This window comes from Sphaerodactylus townsendi, linkage group LG14 (assembly GCF_021028975.2).
Source record: "Sphaerodactylus townsendi isolate TG3544 linkage group LG14, MPM_Stown_v2.3, whole genome shotgun sequence".
NCBI lineage: Eukaryota > Metazoa > Chordata > Lepidosauria > Squamata > Sphaerodactylidae > Sphaerodactylus > Sphaerodactylus townsendi.
In genome coordinates, this window is record NC_059438.1 from 8,077,258 (window position 1) to 8,100,097 (window position 22,840).

General features: G+C 43.7%; 2 protein-coding genes across 2 annotated transcripts in view; both read left to right on the forward strand.

Annotated features, from left to right (window-relative positions):
* Positions 1-11,703, forward strand: part of RSPRY1 (ring finger and SPRY domain containing 1) — a 39,756-nt gene extending 28,053 nt beyond the window's left edge. Inside the window, exons 10-15 of the mRNA XM_048515628.1 lie at positions 606-749; positions 3,459-3,570; positions 5,636-5,738; positions 7,113-7,265; positions 8,104-8,208; positions 9,362-11,703. Coding sequence (XP_048371585.1) covers positions 606-749; positions 3,459-3,570; positions 5,636-5,738; positions 7,113-7,265; positions 8,104-8,208; positions 9,362-9,458 — 714 coding nt within the window. The 3' untranslated portion in view covers positions 9,459-11,703. The remainder of the gene's footprint in view (positions 1-605; positions 750-3,458; positions 3,571-5,635; positions 5,739-7,112; positions 7,266-8,103; positions 8,209-9,361) is intronic.
* Positions 11,704-12,908: 1,205 nt separating this feature from the next.
* LOC125443621 (ADP ribosylation factor like GTPase 2 binding protein) lies at positions 12,909-21,958 on the forward strand. Its single transcript, XM_048515857.1, has 7 exons — positions 12,909-13,042; positions 14,422-14,473; positions 15,794-15,855; positions 16,250-16,356; positions 17,545-17,630; positions 18,678-18,774; positions 19,290-21,958. The coding sequence occupies exons 2-7, from the start codon at positions 14,436-14,438 to the stop codon at positions 19,386-19,388; spliced, it is 489 nt and encodes a 162-aa protein (XP_048371814.1). The 5' UTR covers positions 12,909-13,042; positions 14,422-14,435; the 3' UTR covers positions 19,389-21,958.
* The last annotated feature ends 882 nt before the right edge of the window (positions 21,959-22,840 follow it).

The following is a 22,840-nucleotide window of genomic DNA, read 5'->3' on the forward strand; positions in this document are numbered from 1 at the left end:
CATCTGTGATAAGAAACAGGTATTCAAAACAGGAAATGGACCTTGGCGCCAGCAGCCCACCAACTGAGCTTGCCTGTCCTGCGGTTTTAATTCATTCATACTTTCAGAAAGCATCTGTGTAAGCGTTGCCAGGGGATCAGATGGAGTAGCAGCCATATTTCATTTGAGCCATTTGCACACGCCCATCCAGTTTAATGAAACTCATAAATCCAGTGTGATAAAAACCGCAAAAGATTTGCATATTCTGCAAGGACACTTGTAAGTTGTACAACAAAAAAATAGGAATGGGATAATAACTTTATTCTTACCACAAAATACAGATTTCCCCCACCCCAGCACAGAATTTGGAATTTCCTACTTACTTCTAGTCTATTTCCGAGTGATTAGATATGCAGAACAAAGCTTGAGTTTCTTTAACAAGGTTCAGATAGCTGGTATTGTGTTTAGAACAGCGAATCTTAGTTCCAAATATCTGTCCAGTTGATATTGTGACACACACTAGATGCCCAAGGAAAGATTCAGAGCTGACAAAGCTCCTCCTCTTTCCTGTGCAAGGGTGACTCCTTTAAAGGTGGAAGTGATTTATTTTTCACTTCTCTTTGCAGGCCCGATGCGATGCCTCCTCTTTTGAAAGCGTTCGATGTACTTTCTGTGTAGATTCTGGAGCTTGGTACTATGAAGTCACAGTCATTACTTCAGGAGTGATGCAGATCGGCTGGGCTACCAAAGACAGTAAATTTCTCAACCATGTAAGTCCTACATAAAGTTGCTTATTCAAGTCTGAATCTTATAAGGAGTACAGTTGTTATTTTGCAAGTATCTTTTGGAATTTACCTATTACATAAAATGTGTCTTTTCTTAGTGTGTGTTCTGTCCTAGCCTCAAAGAATCAGGGTAGTATCGTCATCATCAAACTTTGTCAAAACAGCAAAGGAATAGATCTGTCCTGTAAAATATGCCACAAGGGGGTTTCCTTGTGTCCTGCAGTCTTTTACAGAGCAGTTTGTAGTGAGGATGGCTGTCCCTGCTTAAGAAGTATCCAGCTGCTATTACTCCTCTGGGCAGGTCCCTAACATTCATAACTTTCTCTGGTAGAATTTTGAGTAATCTTAAGGCACGCAAGTGAAGGTTTAATATGACCTTTGCTTTAAGTCACGTTAAAAGGCTTTTGCATTTGAAATAGTGTTATCGAGCTATCCGTCTTCATTTATGTCTCTGTCCAGAATATGACTGAGACCACTATTTCTGGGCTGACCTTTGTAGCCTGAGGTTACGCCAAGAAAAAGTGGTGCAGTTTAACTGCATGAATGTATTCAGGTTCCTCCAGAGGGGGGAAGTCTGTCACTGTAAAAAAAACAACGTGGCACCTTCAAGATTAGCAGTCCGTCTACCAGTCTTTCAGATCAGAAAAAAAAGTCCTTTTTTTGTTTGGTGGACTGATTTTAGCATCACAGAGGACTCTGAACTAGATCTAGAAGAGGCAGTGGCAAAGGCCATTATGTGTACTTCATGAGCATGTGACAAGCAGGATGAAGGCTTTAAGACAGTGATGGCGAACCTATGGCACGGGTGCCAGAGGTGGCACTCAGAGTCTTCTCTGTGGGCACGCACAAACAGAGTTCCCCCCCACATCTAGGCTGGCCTGGGCTGCTGGGTTCGATTATTAGCATTAAACCTAAGACCTAGTTTTGGAGAAGCAGTGTAGGTTAAGAGCTCATGTATCTAATCTGGAGGAACCGGGTTTGATTCCCAGCTCTGCCGCCTGAGCTGTGGAGGCTTATGTGGGGAATTCAGATTAGCCTGTACACTCCCACACACGGCAGCTGGGTGACCTTGGGTTAGTCACAGCTTCTCGGAGCTCTCTCAGCCTCACCTACCTCACAGGGTGTTTGTTGTGAGGGGGGAAGGGCAAGGAGATTGTTAGCCCTTTTGAGTCTCCTGCAGGAGAGAAAGGAGGGATATAAATCCAAACTCTTCTTCTTCTTAAGCGCTGTTAAACACCACTGATTTTCATGCAAAGAACTAAAGCACGATCCTTTACCTGGGAATAAGCTCGGTTGCTGGCAATTAAGGGAGGGCTTTGCTTCTGGAGAATGTAAACCCTCCCTAGGGTCATTTGAGGGATTCACTCGATGGAAAAGAGTTGCACGAGGATTTGCTTCAAAGCAAAGCCACCGACTACCACCAAGCTTACTCCCGAGTAACGCGTGCCTCGGAGCCAACCATTTTTCCTATACTAAAACCTCAGTATTCAGGTTAAATTGCCGTGTTGGCACTTTGCGATAAATCAGTGGGTTTTGGGTTGCAATTTGGGCACTCGGTCTCGAAAAGGTTCGCCATCACTGCTTTAAGAGAACAAAGAAGTGGTGTGAAACAGAACAGGTTTGCTAGCTGGAGGGCAGGAAAGAAAGTTCAGCTTGCAAGTTAGTATTAATTTATGCATCAGTAGACATTGCACTGCAGTTTTGCTCCAGGCAGCCAAAGAGTATCTGTCAGCTTCATACCAGGAAAACTCAAAGGCTTGCCCTGGTGAAGGAGAACAAAAGGGGAATGAGAGTACCAGATCAGAGCCAGGAGTTCTACAGAATAAACAGGCCTTAATTTGGGAAGCCAGAGGCACTGGCTCTTTCTGTTCCTTCTCACATTCTCCCCCACTCCCCCCCCCTTTCATCTTTTTGGAATCAAATCCTTGGAAAAGCAAGAAAATTGAGAAATAGGTCTGAAAACACCTCTCACAAATGAAAGTGGGTATGTGATGCAATGTCCTCTACCTTTGTAATCCCCTTTCTTGATTATGGTGTGTTATGCTTTAAACAGTTTATGTTGCCTTAGACTAGTGGCACACAGAGAGCACATTCACAACTACCATCAACCAAAAGAGCCACTTTGACATCCATCCCTGGCATGAAATCTAAGGGAGGCTTGCAGTTTACCTGTTCCTTTAGTGGTGTCTGTTTCTAGGTGGAAACCACCTGCCAATCACAAACCCTATCAGTCAAGGGCCTTGCCTGCTTTTCTAAAGCATAGGGTGGGTGCCATTTCAGAGAACAGTGTTCAGAAGAGCTATAGTCACCATGTCAAAAACGTACATATGATTCCCAAATCACTGAATATCACTTCCATAGACAATTTTCATTTGCATTGTTTTCCAGTTCTGAATTCCTAGTCCTACTGCATTGTTTACTGAAGGCCCTTGCTTTTTATATTTTGTAGTACTTGAGTCTCAGCGAGAAAGGTGATCTGTAAATGAGGTTAATACAGTGCGTGGCCAATTCAGTCCAACAGAGCAAGAATTGAATCTGAATTGTGATCTTATCCTGGATCAAATTGTTATTTCAGTATGTTGATAATCTTCACACAACTACTGATGTAGGTGATGGCTGATTCATTGTCAACAGATTTCTGGTTATTTTGTCACTCCCATGAGCATCAAATTCTGTGTTCTCATTTCCTTGAAGGAAGGTTACGGTATTGGGGACGATGAGTACTCCTGTGCATATGACGGCTGCCGGCAGCTGATTTGGTATAACGCCAGAAGTAAACCACATTCCCACCCATGCTGGAAGGAAGGTATTTCACCCTGCTCGTCATACTTGTTGCTTTCTTCTGCCTGTGCTGAGAAATTGCTCCAGGAGATTCCCCAGAGGGAATATATTGTCCCCTGCAGTTTGTCACCTGCTTCATTTTTAAGATGCCCCTTTTTTGAAGACCCAGTTACTCATCTGGAGTTGTGCTATGTTGGATTAGGGGTTGGGGAGGGAAGGTAGCAGTTTGACTGTTCCTCGAGTCATGGAAAAAAAACAAATTGAGGAAGGGGAACATCTGGGCAAATGCTGAACTTCTACATCTGGCACATTAGATTCCTGCAAGCCAGGAGTTGCTTTATTCCTATGGGAACATTTGGACATGTTGCCTGTGGCTGGAAATGGCTCTATTAATCAATTGGGAATTCCCCCTGCCTTTCAAGCAAAACGAGGAGGAAGAGAAAACTACAGGGAAAAAAAACATGTAATCTGAAAATATATAAGAGAAGCTTTGCTGGGAAAGCATCTGGGCCATGGAAGACATTACCTAGAGATATTGCAGGGTTTGTTTCTCCTGGAAGTTCTCTTCGATCCTGTCTAGGCGTTGGCTTCCTGTGTGCTTGATTCAATACCTTAGCAGTAAACCAGACATGCAACAAGCTTCACTGGGATTATTAAATACCCTCTTCCTTCCTCCTCCACTCCCCCCATCAGTCATGCAAGTTGCATATCTAGTGTTTGATCACATGCTGGGCTTGCATTTGTACCCACCTCTGGTGACAGCTGCAGGGAAGCAATATTTTGGGAGTACTTTTGGCATCTGTGCCACTGGGTTCAGAAGCACAGCTGCATTTGCAGAACATATTCATCGACTTTTATTTATGCCCCGACTTTCTTCCCAACAGGGACTCCAAACAACTTCCTCCTCTCCTCCATTTTATCTTCCCAAATAACGCTGTGAGGTAGCTGGTTGCTGTGGGTTTTCCGGGCTGTGTGACTGTAGTCTGGTGGGTCTTGTTCCTAACATTTTGCCTGCATCTGTGGCTGGCATCTTCAGAGGTGTATCACAGAGGGAAGTCTGTTACACATTGTGTCTAGTGACACAGTGTATAACAGACTTATCTCTGTCCTACAAATCCCTCAAATGCCTAGGGCTCTGAAATGCTTTGAATAGGAACAAGATCTACTGAACCTAACAGCCACGGAAAACCCACAGCAACCAGTTGAATCTGCCCATGAAAGCCTTCAACAATGCTGTAAGGGAGGTTCGACTAAGAGAGGACATGAATGGCCCAGGGTCACCCAGCAAGCTTCCATGGCAGAGTGGGGATTCAAATCAGGATCTCCCACATCCTAGTTCTACACTCTAACCACAATACCAGGGTTCAGCGCATAGCTAAAAAGAAAGGCAAAGTTTCCTGCTCCTGGGCATAACAGTAGCTTCTTAAATACTCTGACTTGATCCAGGTGCTGAATGTGGCCTGGGGGCAGGCATAATGCCGGCTTCCTGGGAACTACGGCTGTAATTTAGGAGCCAGCTTTGGGCATGCTCAGCCCTTCCTCCCCTGTGCAAATTCTTCCTTTCCCATTGTCACACTTGATTTACTATTTCGTCTTCCCATTCAATGCCAGCCATGGATTAGCCTCGTGCAGATGAAATTCCAAACCATGGCTTAAAGCCAGCGAAGGGAGGGAGGAGGAGTTCATTTTGGTGAGACAGCATGTCTGGCTTCTTTTTTGCAGTTGTTGCAAACCCAGGGTTCACCTGCAACAACTCATTCCTAGGTATGGCTTCACATTTTTGATGAGCAAGGTTAAAGAAAGCAATGGGAGGGAGGATAAATAGGCAGTTGCCCAGTGGCGTGGATTGCTGCCAAGTTGTGTCAGCAACCTGTTGCAGACGGCTTCACACCCCAAAAGGGAATGCAGTCCAGACACGGCCCAGTTTTCTGACATCACAGTGGGTTGGAACAGTTGTCAGCTGAGGCCCCCGTCAGTCTGGATTCCAGCTGTAACAGCCAAAGACAGCAAATAGGGTGTGTGTGTGTGCATGGGGAGTGTTTAATCAGATTTGTAACAGCCTTTCTTTTTTGTCTTGTACCTGTCTGAAGGTGACACAATCGGATTTTTACTAGATCTACAAGATAAGAAAATGATTTTTTATTTAAATGGAAACCAGCTTCCTGCTGAGAAACAAGTCTTTTCTTCTGCTGTGTAAGTACCTGGTCCCCTTGTGGGCAATAATATTTTTGCAGTATGTAAGAACATTTCAAGTTGGTGGCAAGGCAGCCATTCAAACATCTAGCTTTCCATTATTGCAAAGATGTATTCAGTGCCCTTCTGTATCAGCTACAAGGCACTCGCACTGGAGTTGCATAGAAACATGATGCTTTTAAGAGCCAGTGGGCATTCCCACAATCTGCTCTGCTGCTGTTCCACACTGCTAGCTCAGTTCCTACCACTGTTTGTTCCTTCCCTCCTTCTGCCAGTTGTCACACTGCAGATTGAACGGCTGTCTTTCCTCCCCAGGGCACATATGGACAAATTTAGTGTAGAAAATCAGATGTTTACACCCCCCCCCCCAAATATCTACAAGCTGCGCCAGTCAGATGATCAGAGTGCATTGGGGTCATGACTGCCCGAGCTTTGTTCTGACCCACATCACTGCAAAGTGTGGGAAACGACTGTTCAGATTAGATTTCATGACTGTGAAGTTTATAATACCCCCAAAAAAACCTATTTGCAGGACAGATATTTTGCATCAGCCCTTGCTGAGCAGCTGTAACATCACCAGATGTCCACAAACCCTTCTCTTGCTCAAAAAAAAAACCGTGTTGAGAAACGGTACAGCTTGCTTGAGACAAAATAAAAGGCCAGTTTGTCTGGAATTCAGTTGTGCCCAAAGCTTTAAAGATAGGAAGTGCTGGGATAGAGTGCAGGAAGGAGACTGTGGACTGCAAGGTAGGTTGAAATGCAAGTAGAAGGGAAAGTCAGTTCAGAAGTTGGGTGATGTTGAAGGACAAGAGTTTGCAGACTGCTTACCACTAGAGACAGGGAGGGAGGGATTGAAATGAAGGGGAAAGGGGGGTCACAAGACTAGAAGCAGAAAGGGCATATCTTGAACTGAAAGATGGCAAGGGGCTTGGAAAGTGAGTGGTGAGAATGAGGGATTGAGTTATGTCCAAAGCTGAAAAATAGGAATGGGACAGTGTGGCAGGGGGGCATCAAATAGGAGGTGGTGTAGAAAATGTGGACCTAGGGAAGGACTGGAACAAAAAAACAAGAGGGCTGTCACTTCTAGAAGGTGGACAAGAAACAAAAATGGGGGAGAGTTTAGGCTCAGGGTTCAAGGGGCCAGAGAGGTGGGATGTGAACCTGATATCCATTAATTTGAGCTAGCTTGATCTTCTTTACAAAAGAGGGAAATAACCATAACTGCTGGAATTGTCCTGTACACTAGAGTTGCAAGTCACGGGATCTTGGCTGCAGCTTTCTAGGACACTGGCTGATTCTACTCATCGTGAAGGGCCCAATTGTGCTTCTGTTCGCTCTGTTCTTCTCTGACATCCTCATCCGTTTGAATTGCAGGTCTGGCTTCTTCGCTGCAGCTAGTTTCATGTCTTACCAACAGTGTGAGTTCAACTTTGGCGCAAAACCTTTCAAGCATCCACCGCCCGTTAAATTTAGCACCTTTAACAATTATGCCTTCCTGACAGCTGAAGAGAAAATAATTTTACCAAGGTAAATGTTTTCAACCTGTTGGAGCGTGAAACTGAAGAGCAGAGCTTTTCAGATGCTGTGAAGTCTTTGCAGATTCAGAACTGCCAAAAGTCTGCAGTGTTGCCCAGTACAGCTTGTCAACCAGGCTGATTATTTCCTGGACTGTTCTGGGAATTAATTTTCAGGAGGAAATACAAGGTGCATGTGGGGGAGGGGGAGGACATGGAAGACTACCTACAGTTCCAGGAGATGGTTTTGATACAGAATTCCGTGCAGATTCTGTGATTGATTCTAATCAGGCAAATGAGCTGTGCTTACATTTTGCCATAATTTTTCAGCTTCCACTGTTCAGGTTCTCAAATAACATTAAATGCATTTGAGGTTCGGTAAGGAAAAAGCAGCGGGAAGCAAATGGAGGAGATTCAGAGTCTCTTTCCCCAGCCAGTGAAGGCTAGCAATTTCTGGCAATGCTTTAAATGAAAACATTTAGATCTTCCTGGGGCTGAATTTTTTGCCAGGTGTTCCAGGTGTTCTATAGTATCCCACAGCACACTTGCAGGACCTTGATACACCAGTGAGCTGTAATTAAGGTCCTTCATAGCCATGACCACAAGTATATCTTTTGCTGCAAAGAGGTGGACGATTCCTGTGTCCTTAAAAAGAATCGGGTCCTCCTTGACACATGGAAGCATCCCCATTCGGCTTTCACCAGAGAACGCATAACCACACTGTCTTCTTTTTGTATAATCATTAGAGATTAATTAAACTGGAATTCATTCTAGCAGAAGCCGGTGATGTCTTTTGCTGAAGTTTGATATGTTCTTGAAAATACTGGATTAACGTGGTGTGACGTTTTCAGACATAGACGCCTGGCCTTGTTAAAGCAAGTTAGCATCCAAGAAAACTGCTGCACTCTTTGCTGTGACGAAATGGCAGACACCGAACTCAGGCCCTGTGGGCACAGGTGAGACGACCTGTTGTTTTTACAGCTCCCCAATTATCAAATCCTCATTCTGCCATGGAAGCTCACTGGGCAACCTTTGGCCATCCACACACGTTCAGCCTAACGTACCATACAGGGCGGCAGTGAAGATAAAATGGAGAACAACAAAAACTGTTTTGGGTCCCCATTGGAGAGAAAGAAGGGGGTATAAATGAAATAGAAATAGAGAAGTCTGATGATACAATTTTTCCTTTCTGGAGAGCAGCAATTGTGCGTGAGGTGAAGGTTTAAAAAGCAGGTGCGTTCTAATCTGGAGGAACCGGGTTTGATTCCCCACTCTGCCGCCTGAGCTGTGGAGGCTTCTCTGGGGAATTCAGGTTAGCCTGTGCACTCCAACACAGGCCGGCTGGGTGATCTTGGGCTAGTCACAGCTCTATGGAGCTCTCTCAACCCCACCCACTTCACAGGGTGTTTGTTGTGAGGGGGGAAGGGACGGATGTCCATAACAAAAGCTCTGCCCCAAATAGGACCTCCCTTCAATGTGGGGCAGAGCAGCAGTGGCGTAGGAGGTTAAGAGCTCGTGTATCTAATCTAAGAAAGAAGGGGGTATAAATGAAATAGAAGTACGATACAATTTCCTTTCTGGGAGCAGCAATGGCGTAGTGGTTAAAAGCAGGTGCATTCTAATCTTGAGGAACCGGGTTTGATTCCCAGCTCTGCTGCCTGAGCTGTGGAGGCTTATCTGGGGAATTCAGATTAGCCTGTACACTCCCACACACACCAGCTGGGTGACCTTGGGCTAGTCACAGCTTCTCGGAGCTCTCTCAGCCCCACCTACCTCACAGGGTGTTTGTTGTGAGGGGGGAAGGGCAAGGAGATTGTAAGCCCCTTTGAGTCTCCTACAGGAGAGAAAGGGGGGGATATAAGTCCAAAACTCGACACTCTTCTACTCAGTGTATAATCAGCCTAAATATGTGCATTTGATTGTTTTAATAAAAAGCACCTCTTGAATTTTTAGCTTCTACAAGATTTTAAGAATTCTTGGTTGCTGTTTGTCATTCACTAGAAGCTATCTTTCTGAAGTTCTTGAAGAAGAGTACTATATAAATCAGAAACTTGTACGTGATTACATTGATGAGAGTTGTCTTAGGCATCTGTCTCTTTCATTCCTTAGCGATCTGTGCATGGACTGTGCCTTGCAACTAGAGACCTGCCCATTGTGTCGACAGGAAATACAGACCCGAGTCCGACAGATCGCTCACATTTCATGACACCTGGAAAAGAGTCTCCTGGATTTTGCCTCTAATCCATTCCATCCAGTGCTGGAGGGCCAGAAGGGAGGGCATCCTGAACCAGTCGGTAGACTTTCTGAAAGCCCAGCCATGCCCTGGTTTTCATCCTTAACAAGAGCCTTTTCTCACCTAAGATGAAGATCTGTGAAATTGACTCCATTGCCTTAGAGTTGTGGGACCTTCTTTTAGCAGTAATGAAAGCTGGTTGGTTTGTCTATAGCCAAGACTGCTGAAGTCTCATTTTCTTTCTCTCCCCAACCCCCTACCCCTTTCTTTCCTCCGTCTTTCTCTGCTCCTCCTGTTTGCTGATCACAAGTTGAATATTTTGCACTGGAAACGTTATGGTTCATGATCCCCTAAAATGGGAACATATCCAGCTCTTGGACCTGTCCCTTTTATTTTGGCAGCCATCATGCACATGTAACAAAATGCCAATATTTCCTGGTAAATGTAGCTTCCTGCTGGTCAGCGAGACCCTCTGTACTTTTCGGACTGTTGACATGAAAATGTTCAAAGACTTGAAATCTACAAGAAGAAACTGATTTTGTACAGAAGGTGCAGAGACTATAGAAGAATCCATTTTTTTTACAACTCAGTGATTCCAAAGAACATTGATCCTTTTTGTTTTTTAAACGACAAAAACTTAGTGGTTATTTTCATTTGTAGTGTTTCTGATTACTTCAACTTCAGTATCTACATTTTTGTGAAAAGAAAATTAGTTTTTGGAAGGATTCCTTACAAGAATTACAGTTCTGGACTGGAGAATTTGTTATTCTGAGTATTTTTAAGGTACCATCTGTCATTGCTTTTTTAAAAAATTAAATATTAGTTCTTGCAGGCTCTGCACATTAAAAAAATATTGAGCTATATCAAAATCCAGAACGCAGAGCAAATGTGTTAGCATCATTTTGGATGAAAATGTTTGACTAGCAGTTTCACTGTCTAGGTTTGTGAAACTGCAGGGTTGTTGTTTCTTTAAAGCAGACTCTATCAAATTTTGACAGTTTTATTTTTATGTTGGTATGTGACCCTGTATCATGCATTCATGCTCTGGTTTTTCCATGTGCTTATGAAATGGCAGGGCTTTACAGTTGCTCGAGAATAGTCCGAAGAAATTCATACAGTTTGTACGTGTATGTGTGGTTGGGTGATAGGCCTTCATTCAAGAGGCTGCAGAAAAAAGACAGAGTTCAATTTCATAAGTACCTTGGCTTTCATTATTCAAACAAAGGTACAGTTTTAGCCCTTGTGGTTGTGAAAACAGACTTTAACTCGTATGTGCATAGTGCTCAGTGAGGTCTCAGAAGTAAGAGAAGTGGCTTAAAAAAAGCTTGCCCTGGATTGGGGTCTATGCCCTACATACCTCCTTGCTTTTGTCCCTACCCCAGGTGGGAGAACATGTCCATCCACGGTTCACAGGGGGTGTGAAATTCAGTATTTCTTGCTGCTCATAAAAGAAAAATTTAACTCTAGAGCGTGTGCACAACCTTAGAGCTGGTCCTTCCCAGTTTCAGTTCAGTTTTACATTTCTGACCCAAATACATTTGCTTGGAAATAAGTCCTCAATTTCATTTTTGTTGGCTTCTTCCTTTACAACCACTGAACAGAATTTCAAAAACTCTTTACAACCATTGACTGGGCTTTAGAAAATTCTGCAGCTAGTTCTGTCTTACACTGTGTGTCCCTGCACTTGTATTTTTCCCACTAGATTTTTAAAGCCGTTTATGATAGGAGCATGGATGGGGTGGGGGGCAGTAAAAAAAAGCCCACTGGCTGAGCTTCAGGTAGATTCTTCACCCTTCTTTTTCTCCTTAACATTGTTGTGATAGCTTCAATGGAACAACTGCCCAGAAACAAAATGACAGGTGCAACAATACAAAAAGGGGAGTCTTGCTAATAGCCACCTGGGGCATATAAATTATCTTTTTGCAAACATTGGTGTTTAACAGTGCAGGGAATATTAGTTTTGACAGAAGCAGCACTTAAATATGATTCTCTGTCGTGAACAGAGAATCCGCACCATTTGCGACAGTGGAAACATGCTGCTGCATTTCATTCTTTATGTTGGTTATTCTGGTGAGTAGCAACTGTCCATGGCCCCTTGCAAGAAAAGTTGTTTCTAATCCCAGGCGCACATGGATCAAACCCTTCTTGTCAATGGCCTTCCTAAATGGAATCTTTATTTTATCAAATTATTAAATCATTAAAAACATGTGGAATCAAACACTGGAGATCTTTTTTCAGCTGCAACAGAAGCATGACCAAGGGCCATCACAAAGACCTTGCTCAGCCTTCCTATAATTAACCTGGACTTGGCCTACAGGAAGGGAAAAGTCCATCTGGCTGTACTTTCTGTGACTATGAAAAGATAACGCAAAACTTAAGGGGCTAAAATAAATGGCAGTTTTATTAAGTAGCCTGTGGAACAACCTTAGCAATAAATGGATGTGTAACAAGCCAGTCCTAAATACATGTACTCTGACTTTCAACCAGGTGATGCTTACTCCTAAGTAAGGAAGGCAACAATAGCAACCTGGAACTGTTAAAAAGGCACATTTTAAAAAAAATGCAAGAGCAACTATGGTGAGTGATACCACTGAACTCATTTTCACCTACAAAACATCCCGCCTCCCCCCCAAAAACCTCTTTCCTGTTCTGTGTCAGCACTTCCTTATATATTATTTGCTCACTGGAACTGCCAATTGTAAAAGTTGGCAGAGGTGCACTTACACAAAGTTATATTTTTGGAGAGAACAGCCATATTCCAGGGGTGATACAGAACTATTATGCGAGTGAGGAAGAACTACCGCCACCCTACCTCGGTCAACGTTTTCATTTAATATGCAGCAGTTCTGATTCCAGCAAGTGCCCTCATCTTTATCGTGACGGCATCCAGAGATCCGAGATGGCAGAATAACCGTATCAAACTAAAAATCACATTTTGGGATGCCTCTGGAAAACATTCTGCAAATAGAAAAACGGCACTGGCAGTAAAAGGGTTTGCTGGTTTTCTTCGGGGGGCGGGAGGGAGGGGAGAGGTTAGCCACTATCTGCAGTTTGAGCAGATACCTGCACTCTTCCATTCTCACTTTGCACGTGTGAACGAGACTTCAGTGCATCGCGGTTGGGCTATTTTGAATCGTACAAAGCTCTGCTCCTCAGCAATTATTGCAAAGATCCCCAAGCAGACTAAGGATAGATATCGGCCTATCTATCCGCCGATCCTAAATATCAGGCCCCCTACGCGTTACATCTCCAGATCAGTGGGATAACACCATGTGGTAGATCAACAGAGCAAGGACCCAACCCGGCCTATTTGATTGGCTCTGCCTTTCCAAATTCCTCATTGGACAGAAAAAGCAAAGTCTCGCCCTGATTGGCACTTCGGTTTTTTACGCCGATTGGTCAGAGAACGAGGGCCCGCGGTAGCGGAAGCGGTCGTTTCCAAGGCAACCGAAGGAGGAGGGAAACGGTGATCCGCAACGGATCTTATGGGGGAGATCGAGACCTTTCCCCTTTCGTTTGGCTTTTGGAGCGAGCCGAAGGCATTGCCAGGAGGGCGGGTATGAGTTGGCTTTGGGAAGGGACGGGAGGAGCGAGGAGGACGCAACTCGGACTGCCTGGGTCCCCTCAGCAGAATGCGAGCCCCTCCGGATCAGGCTAAGGGCCTGTCTATCTCTAGCCCGTTTCCAGTAGTCCTCCCCTTCTGTTGCCCCAAGGAACTCAGCGACATACTGCCCCTGTACATGGGGACTCCGTTCCCGACACTTTTAGCTAGCAAGTCTATAAGTGCAGAGGGATGGCCTTGCTAGTTTGTTGCAGTCGGTACTAGAAAAGCCGTGGCACAGTGAAAACTATACAGCCCGGAAAACCCACAACAACCACCTGCGTTGAAAGTTGATTGAAAGTGCATTGTTCTGCATGTGTGGAAGGGGCCTGAGTGATATCCTAGCTAGCAAGGCAAGTAATGACAGCCCTGCTGGAGCCGGCTACCTAAGTATCCTGTTTCTACCTGTGGCCAGACAGATTTCCAAGCAGGGCATGAAGGCAGTTGCCTTCCTCTGATACCTCTTTCCTCTTGCCCCTAGTGAAGAGAACTGTCTTAAAATGAATTTATAGAGGAAGATGGGTCTACTTATGGTCCTTAGCTGCAACTGTTAAAATAGTGTATCAGTTTGGCCCACATAGTTATTGCGACTGGTAAGCCAATCTTTCTTTGTGGGTTTATCTAATTATTTTCCGAGCCACCTAAACTAGCGGTAGTCCCCTTACAGTGTGGAGATGACTTCTGTAAGTTAATGATCAGTCAGTATTTATTATGATAAGATTAGTTTAGCAGCACAGTGTATGCCCATATACAAAATTGAAATCCAGAGATTTAAATTCTTAACTGTATTGGGCTGTTAATAATTACACATAAAAGTTGATTTAATAACTTTTATGTGTAATTATTAACAGCCCAATACAGTTAAGAATTTAAATCTCTGGATTTCAATTTTATATATGAGCATACACTGTGCTGCTAAACTAATCTTTCGAATATCTGCTATTGGATGGACCAAGGTCTCAGCTCATTGTATGGCCCCTTTAGAGGTGACCTCATTGGAATAGTTTGCCAGGATGAGGTATGTGCAGAATCAGACCATCAGTATTGTCTGCTTAGAGTGGCAGCGATTCTCCAGGTTCTTGATGGAGTCTTTTATTTCAACTGGTTTGCTTTACTGGAGATGCCAGAGTTTGAATCTGGGGTCTTGTGCCTGCAAAGCTGGTTTTCTACCACTGAAACCATGGCCCCCTCCAAGTTACTACTAAGAGTCCCTGACATTAGACTTCCAGATCAGCCACATTGTTTCCTGGTAGCCTTGAACCTAAGACTGAGAGAAGGATAGCTGACATCCACTGGCTTCTTGGAAGGTGTTTATCATTTTGTTTTGTCAAACAGGTGGCAAAGCCGTGATGGAGACTGTAGAAGAAGAAAACTTTGGCATATCCATGTAAGTCTGTTATTGAAATTGTTTTTACAAGTTTAGTCAAGAGAAGGACCTGTAAAAAAAGGACAAGGAAAAACTTAATTCCTGTAATATTCAAAAGGAAGTTGGAACTGACATATTTCAAAGCCCTCATTTTCCCTGCATGCTCAGTGAACTGGGAGTTCTGTGTTTGGAACTTAATTCTCAGGCATGTGTGGAACCTGGTTCATATAGCAAAGTGAGGACTCTCTCCTGCCCTCCCCTGGCCCTATTTTATCTCCCTAAAATAGCCTCAGGAGCCTCTTTTTCCCTGTTACGGAAACTTGCATGTTGCGTTTCAATACATGTGAGTTTCCCCAGTAGGGCAGTAGCAGTTCCCCAGGGCCATTTCATGTAGTGAAAATAGGGCAGGTAGAGGAAAGGCACCCCCCTTGTACTAGGGAGGAATGAACAGTTATGTATGTACCCCTTTTGGGGAGGGAAGGCATGGTGAAGGCAATATTCATAATGAATACATAAAATATTGTTGCACAGGATGTTGAGTAAGCACCGGAAACTCCGCCTGTGGCAGGTTGCCATATTTCAGGTAAAAACCAATCCAGTTAGTGACTTATTAGACAAATCTTATTTTGGTGCTGCTTTGCAGAATTTTTTTCAAAAAAGAGTAAGCGAAGCAGGGCTCATGCTGGGCCAAGGCACTTTGCACAGTGGAAGCTTAGGTGACAGGACTGTTTCTCAGATATGCAGTAAGAGCTAATAGGGCCTGATGACAGAGCTCAATTCCCATGGTGGGCAGCTCTCTATGCACCACATCACACCTTTCAGTAGCAGTGACCAAGCCGATTTTAGTTACTGCATGGGTTGCAAGTGGTCAGTAGAGCAATGTTAACAAATAACTGCTGGATTACATGATACTACCACAGAGGAAACCAGGGGAGGTAGAATAAGAATCTGAGGTAATTTGTACAGGTCCTCCCCCCCTCCTTCAGTGACTCACGCCACCACCTTTTCACAACACACACAAAAAATAAGTTCATTGTCATCTCTTTAAAAGGGTTCAGGACTTGGTGGATAAGGTGATTAGCTGGGATGCCTAGAAGGCAGAACTAGAGACTGTCTGTCAGAGCTCCTGGCTCAGATCTCATATCAACAAACTCACTTTGGCAAGTCTCTCTCTGCTGCAGCCCCCACATCTACAAAATGGGGATAGTGCTGATTTTCCATGCAATGCTGTTGTATGTCTTACTGAGCTAAAGCCATATATTATGGTGATGTTTGTCTTGGACTCATGTGCGTTTGAAATCCCAGAATATACGTGATCTAATTTGCTGTTGCCCTGTTTAGTTCCTCCCCTTCAGATGCAGAATTTGATGCTGTTGTTGGATATTTGGAAGATATTATAATGGGTGAGTTTTGCTTTAAATAGTTCTCTCCAAAGAGGTTCATCGATCTACCTGCCATTTTTTCTCTCTTACTGTTATACGTGAGTACAGGAAAAGAATTGCATAATTTTAGTCACAGTAGAGATTCTTTATAAAAATCCGTCCTCTTCTGAATAAAATCTGTGATTTTTGTCATCTCTGCAATACTCAATTCTTTTTCATGCCAGACTGAAAATAGAGGTAGTGTTGGCTGTTAAGTTTTTAGCTGCCGTAAATAGATTCCAAGTAACTGTGGTGCTATCACCGCTGACTCAGGGTTACGGGTGCTGGGCTTCCCCTCGAAAGACAGCAAAGCTACTGTCTTCTGACTCAGTGACCACCCTGACTTTAATTTTACATCATCGTTTTGTGATTTCAGATCAGGACTTTCAACTCATACAAAGAAACTTTATGGATAAATACTACCAAGAGTTTGATGATACAGAGGAAAATAAACTAATTTACACTCCAATTTTCAATGAATACGTAAGTACACATCTCCTTTTAAAAAAAGTCACTCGTACATTTTGCACAGATGGACAAATTTGAGATTGGAGCCCACAGATCCGTTCTGTGAGTGGAGGGGCCTTTGCCTTACAGAAAAAGCTTTCTGATGTCAGAAGCCGCTTCTTTGATCAGTGGATGGTTCCTTCTACTGGAGGAAAGCCTCTTCTGGTGGAACTGTCTTTTTGCACTTAGACCAGAAACTTGCTTCTGTGCTTTGCAGCGATAGGCAGGTAGCTGGCTGATTCTCAAAATCAGACTCACATTACATGTGTGAAGAGGTGAGCTCTGACTTCTTGTTAGAGTGACACGAAAAACAGTTTGTTGTTTTCATTTCCACTAGGTCAGCCACTCTTAAGCTCCTTCCGCACATGCAGAATAATTCACTTTCAATCCACTTTCATAATTGTTTGCAAGTGGATTTTGCTGTTCTGCACAGCTGCAAAGTGCACTGAAAGTGCATTATCCTGCATGTGTGGAAGGGGCCTTACTTTGTGCCTTTAACAGCTGCCTGATCTACAGGCAAGCCAGTCTTTTCAGTGTTGAAATAAGCATTCCCATAGGCTTGCCTTGATGCCAATCAGGCATTTCTTCAAGGCACGGCCATTGGCCTGATCCAAAAGCGAGCAGTTGCAAAAGCTACTGGAACACTGACAGGGAATGTTTGCCATTGCTTGCAGCTTTTAGTTGAGTTCTGAATGTTGATATTTACTTTTTTTAAAAATGTATTGTAAAAACGTCTCTGCTTTTTCTTCATATGAAGTCTGAAAGGTTCCTAGGACATGGTACTGAGCCGAAATGAAAAATAACTGATTCTCTTGAAGCAGACTGAAAGCTTAAACAGACAAGACGAAGGTTACTTCAAAAATGTGCATTTAAAATGTTAATAGCAGAACAGGGGCGCCAGTTTTGAACAGCCCCAGGGTAACACTACTTCTATGTTGTGGATCAGTCATGATTGAGAACTGCCATTTTCATCTTGTCTGGATCCTGTTGGTATTTCAGTTTGACAGTTCAGCTGTTGCCTGAAATGTGAATGGACCCCAAACTCTGATCCAGGTCTTAGAGGTCTATCTAGCTTTGCTTCTTGCCTGTGCAGAGCATTGTTTTCCTTTCAAAGTTTTCTTCTGTGTTCTTCCGGTAGAAACCAGACTCTGCTTATTGTTCCAGATTTGCTTAATTGAGAAATATATCGAAGAGAAACTCTTGGACAGGATTCCTGGCTTCAACATGTCAGCCTTCACCTTGTCTCTGCAGTAAGTTAGATATTTCCGTAACCTCTGTTTGTTGTGAGTGCCCTGCTCCCTCCATCTTGCAATGCTTCAGTTACTTTTAGACCAGAGCTCAAATTTAGCCCTGCCTACCTGAGGGAGGAGCATCTCTGCCTACCGGGGCTCCCACACCCCATGTTTGAAGATCACCTGGGGTGAGTTTCTGAAGCACGTGGCTCTTCCTGTAGTGGTCCCCTGAGTGTGGAATAACCTCTCCTAAAGAAGTCAATTACATCCCACTGGTTGTGGTTGGTTTTCCGGGCTGTGTGGCCGTGGTCTGGTGGATCTTGTTCCTAATGTTTCGCCTGCATCTGTGGCTGGCATCTTCAGAGGTGTATCACAGAGAGGTGTGCGTTACACACTGTGTCCTGTGAGAAGGGAATGTTTTAGTGGGGTATACATTGTCATGTCCCCAGGTGGGGAACCAATCAGTAAGTGTTTGGATGGAACTTGCTATATAAAGGTGTGGTTGATAGTATAGTATTGCACCCAAACACTTACTGATTGTTTCCCTACCTGGGGACATGACAATGTATACCCCACCAAAACATTTCCTTCTCACTCGAACAGACTTCCCTCTGTGATACACCTCTGAAGTTGCCAGCCACAGATGCAGGCGAAATGTTAGGAACAAGATCTACCAGACCACGGCCAGAAAACCCACCACAACCAGTTGAATCTGACCATGAAAGCCTTCAACAATTACATCCCACTTTGGGTTTTCATTCAGACTCTTTCTGTTTTTGTACTTTTCAGTTGCTCTGTTTTGATTTTTCCATGTTTAAAATTTTTGCGATTTTCTTTTATGCCTTGTACATTATAGTACCTGTTCTTAGAAGCGTGATTCTGAAATCTGGAGGAATAAATGTTCCTTTTAGGAAATTATGAATGACTTCCTGTTTGCATTATTTGCTCATTTCACCTTTTTGTGTGTTGAGAAGTAATCCAGTTTCCTCTTTCAAGCAAGCCACCTTGGATCCCTTGAGGGAGAGAGTTTTTTAAAGAAGTAAAATCTAAATCTTTCTCTTGCAGGCAGCACAAGGATGAAATAGCTGGAGACATTTTTGACATGCTTCTTACATTTACTGACTTCCTGGCATTTAAAGAAATGTTCCTGGATTACAGAGCGGTGAGTACTCCAACGCTTGGATGGCATGCTCAACCTAGCGAACTGCCTTATGCAAAGTCAGTGAATCCACCAGTTACCAGTGTGTATCGTTATTTAGCAAGCAAGCAACAAAGCCTTTATTGGTATAAAAACAGAACAACAACAAAACACAGCAAACAATAGGATTTTAAAAGCAAAAAAGATAACATCAGGTAAATACAGATAGTTACTGACTCTGAATTCTTTCCATAACAAAGCTTGCAACCTCTTCACAAAAAAACAGAATCGGAGTTGTTCAGCAAGAGAAATAATCTGATCAAATAGGTTAACTCAGGTTGGAAGAGAGGATGTAAATTGCCATATTTAGCTCTAATTTTGGCAAACATGGTGCAATGTAATAGCTGGTGAGCCAGTGTTTCAACTTGGTTGATATTACAACTACATAAAAGTTTGCTGCATTCATTTCGATCACAGTTCCTTTTCCACAGGAAAATGCCGCGACACTGAGGCATTCCTTATTTGCTTTCTGCCTCCAGGAAAAAGAAGGCCGAGGTCTTGACTTGACCAGTGGCTTCGTGGTGACACCTTTGAGCAAGTCTTCTGTATCTCCTGCACAGAACAGCCTGCGCCGCTAGCCGTGACCTCCAAGCATCTGAGCTTGGGACATTGGGACCACAGCAGGCAGCAGTTAAAAGAAGAACAATGTACCAGACTGTTGAATCACCCTCCAGCTCAGCAGGCCCGGTAGCCTCAGCCAGTTGTGTGAATGGTTGTTTGTTTCTGCATGATTGGCAACTATTATCACTCCATCCTGCTTAGAACAATGGTCTTGTAGCTCTTGGATCTGCTCCGTAGCAACCAAACTGGATTTTTACACTGTGCAGAGATGATTGGTTGGATGGTGGCTCGCTTTCAGCAGGTGCTTCTTCGTCAGGGCCCTAGAGGAACGGAAGTAGTGTCTTGAACCTGTTGTGGGTTGAATGCACGTCCCCGGCAAGTTCTCAGAAATACACCTGTTCTGGCAAAAGCATTTTCAACATGGCTGCTAATGCCAAATTTTGACTTTTAACAGAAAGTGTGTGTGGTTGACATGAATATATATATTTATTTATAGCATGAAGCTATTCCTTGTTTTATTTTCTAGTAGCCATAGATGTGTGTCCCTCCCGTCGGCTGTCCTGTGACTTTGGAACTCAAGACCTCACCTAGTTGTAAACGTAACCATGTTTTGGAAATGCAGTGTTAACTTTTCGTCCTTCCTCAGCAGCTTTACACCACCTTTTTGTACTACCTACAGCAGGGGGCTCCCAACTCTGGCGCCCCAGATGTTCATGGACTACGATTCCCATCAGTCCCTGCCAGCATGGCCAGTATATGTGCTAGCAAAGACTACTTTTCTATACTGCAGTCACTTAGGGCAAATCTGTGCTACAGCTTTAATCTGGTTCAACCACCAGGGAGGTAACTTCTTTTTTCATAGAATGACAGTTCCTTGGATTCTGCAGAGAAGCATCATCATAGTTCAACTCAGCTTAAGTTTGTTGTCTACATATCTCTCTGTTGTACATTGAAACTCACGGCTTCTCTGGAGCTGTTTTGGGAACTGGTGAGTGAAGTGAAGGACCTAAACTCCAGAAGATTTTGAATACCTTCTAAAGCTTCCAAGATTTATTTAGGAAAATGATGGCTGCCAAGCTAGTTTGAGTCAGCTCTGTTGGAAGAATGATTGGATAAATTACCTGCGAATTTTTATCAGCGTTGGACTTTCGGAGATTAAAAAAAGAAAAGTAAATCACATGGAAAAATGTCCATTTTGGGGTGAATCTGTAAATTTGCATCTTGGCAGAATATTTGGGGAACCTGGCCTGTATTCCCATGGAAACAGCCCCTAGTATTTATCAGGGCTTTTCTTTCTGCGTCAATGGCTGACCCAAGTCACCTGATCATATGCACTAGTAGTGTTTGGCTATTCTTGGCCACACCCATCTGTGCCTGCTTTCCTCTCTGTGAGTTCACAGAGCACCTGCTAAAGCAGAAAGCCTGACTACTGCCATTTTGAATTGTGCCATGCAGCAGAGTAAGAAATTAAAAAACCCAAGATCTTAAGTGGTTCAAATCTTTCACATGTGGCTTACCTTTAGAATAAAGATTGGCACTGTGTGTGGCATTACAGTGGTAGCCGGTATCCCCCACCTCCCCCCAATATGTGTACTGAACGGGAGAAGATTTCTTTTTCAAAAGGTATCATGACGAGCGAGGCCATAACTATAAACAGAGCTGCGTAGATTTATATTTGGAGCCTTAAATCTTCGGTAATCGCTGGGGCACCACTTTAGTCCCAGACACCTTGTGTTCTGAATCTTTTGTGCAGATGCAATCCAAAACGGCATCTGTCTGGCAATTGCTTGCTTGTAATAAATCTTGGACCACTGGAGTTTAAAATCATAATGAAGATTCTGCCTGTGTTGTAGCATTTCCGTAGTTGCATTCAGTGAAGTTTTCAGGCTGATCTGAAATGAAGCAAACCACACATGACAAGAGAGACCAATTGCCATGTTCGCCCGTTGTTCATTCATGCAAGCTAATGTGTATAAATTAGGTATCCCCTCCACTGAAGGTGCTGGTGTATCAACATACATCATTACTGATGTTACAGTAAGCAAGTTATTTGCTTTGAAAGAATGCTAGCGACCTGTGATGTCATCTAACGACAGTATTGATGAGAGCAGCCAACATCCAATCCAGGTGCTGATCAAAACATAGATGCTAAGGATCCTGACCTTCCCTTCTATTTTCTCTGTTGGCACAAGTGCCAGTTTACCTTTAAAAGTGTTGTATTCGTTACCCACTTGGCAGTAATGCTTTGAGGTAACCGAGAAAAGGACTTGTCCTCTTTTTAACCATTCCTTCCCCCTAACAAAAATCTTGAGTGCATTGGATTAATTTTGGTACTGTCTGAAAGCCTCAGCTGTCCTTGGAGGGAACCTGGAAGAAACAGAGTATACAATTGCTACGGATACGCTGGCCATCAGGAATCTTGATGCAGGTTCTGGTGTGGCTTCTATGGATCATGTTCCGAGTGCGCAGTCTATTGAAGTTAGCTTTGCATCAAGCAAAGAGCTTTGCTCTTAGCTGAGGAAACCAGCTAGAGATACAAAATTGTGTATTTGTTTGCGTTGGATTAAACAACTTATTTCAAGTTCAAGACAGTCCTGTTGTCTGTTTGAATTCAGGCTAGGGGGAAACCAACCAAAGTGCTGCATTGCCTAATCATTTGCATGTCCTTTGATATTCCCTTTTGACCTGCAATGATGAAAGCAAAGGGTATTTAACTTTTGTCCTTGAGAATTATTCTCAACAAAAGTGCGTATTTGACCTGGGGGAAAGCGGGATTAATCTTAGAGAGAGCTCATTTCTCAACTCCACACCTGTGTCCCAGGTCTCCTTTTTCGACTGTAGAGTGTCAGTAGCTGAATGTATCTGCTCCTAATTTGGCACCCATTCCCCCTCCCCCCACATCCTTTTAGGGCATAGGTGTCAAACTCAGGCCCTCCAGGTGTTCATGGGCTACGATTCTCATCAGCCCATGCCAGCAGGACCAATTGGCCATGCTAGCAGGGACTGCTGGGAACTGTAGTCCATGAACATCTGGAGGGCCTGAGTTTGACACCTATGATGTAGGGTAACTGAGCTCATGGACTTTCTTAGATTGTATGAAACAGTCTTCAGTGCTGAGAAGTTGTATTTGCTGAAATTCTCTTATGAAAAAGTATACAAACTTCTGCATACTCCCGCAGAGGGTGGAATCAAGTACCTTTGTTCCCTTACAGAGTTGGGTGGCATGGATGCTGTTTGGTTAGAGCAGGGGTCCCCAAACTTTTTAAACCGGGGGCCAGTTCACTGTCCCTCAGACTGTTGGAGGGCCGGACTAAAAAAAACTATGAACAAATTCCTATGCACAAATGATTGTAAAATGTTTGATTTCACCTTTCAGCCTTTCTGTCATGGTCTGTTTTTAGAACAGTGACCAAAGTATGTCAAGTACAGGGTGGGCTCCAAATATTGTTGGGGAGGCTGTGGAATACCT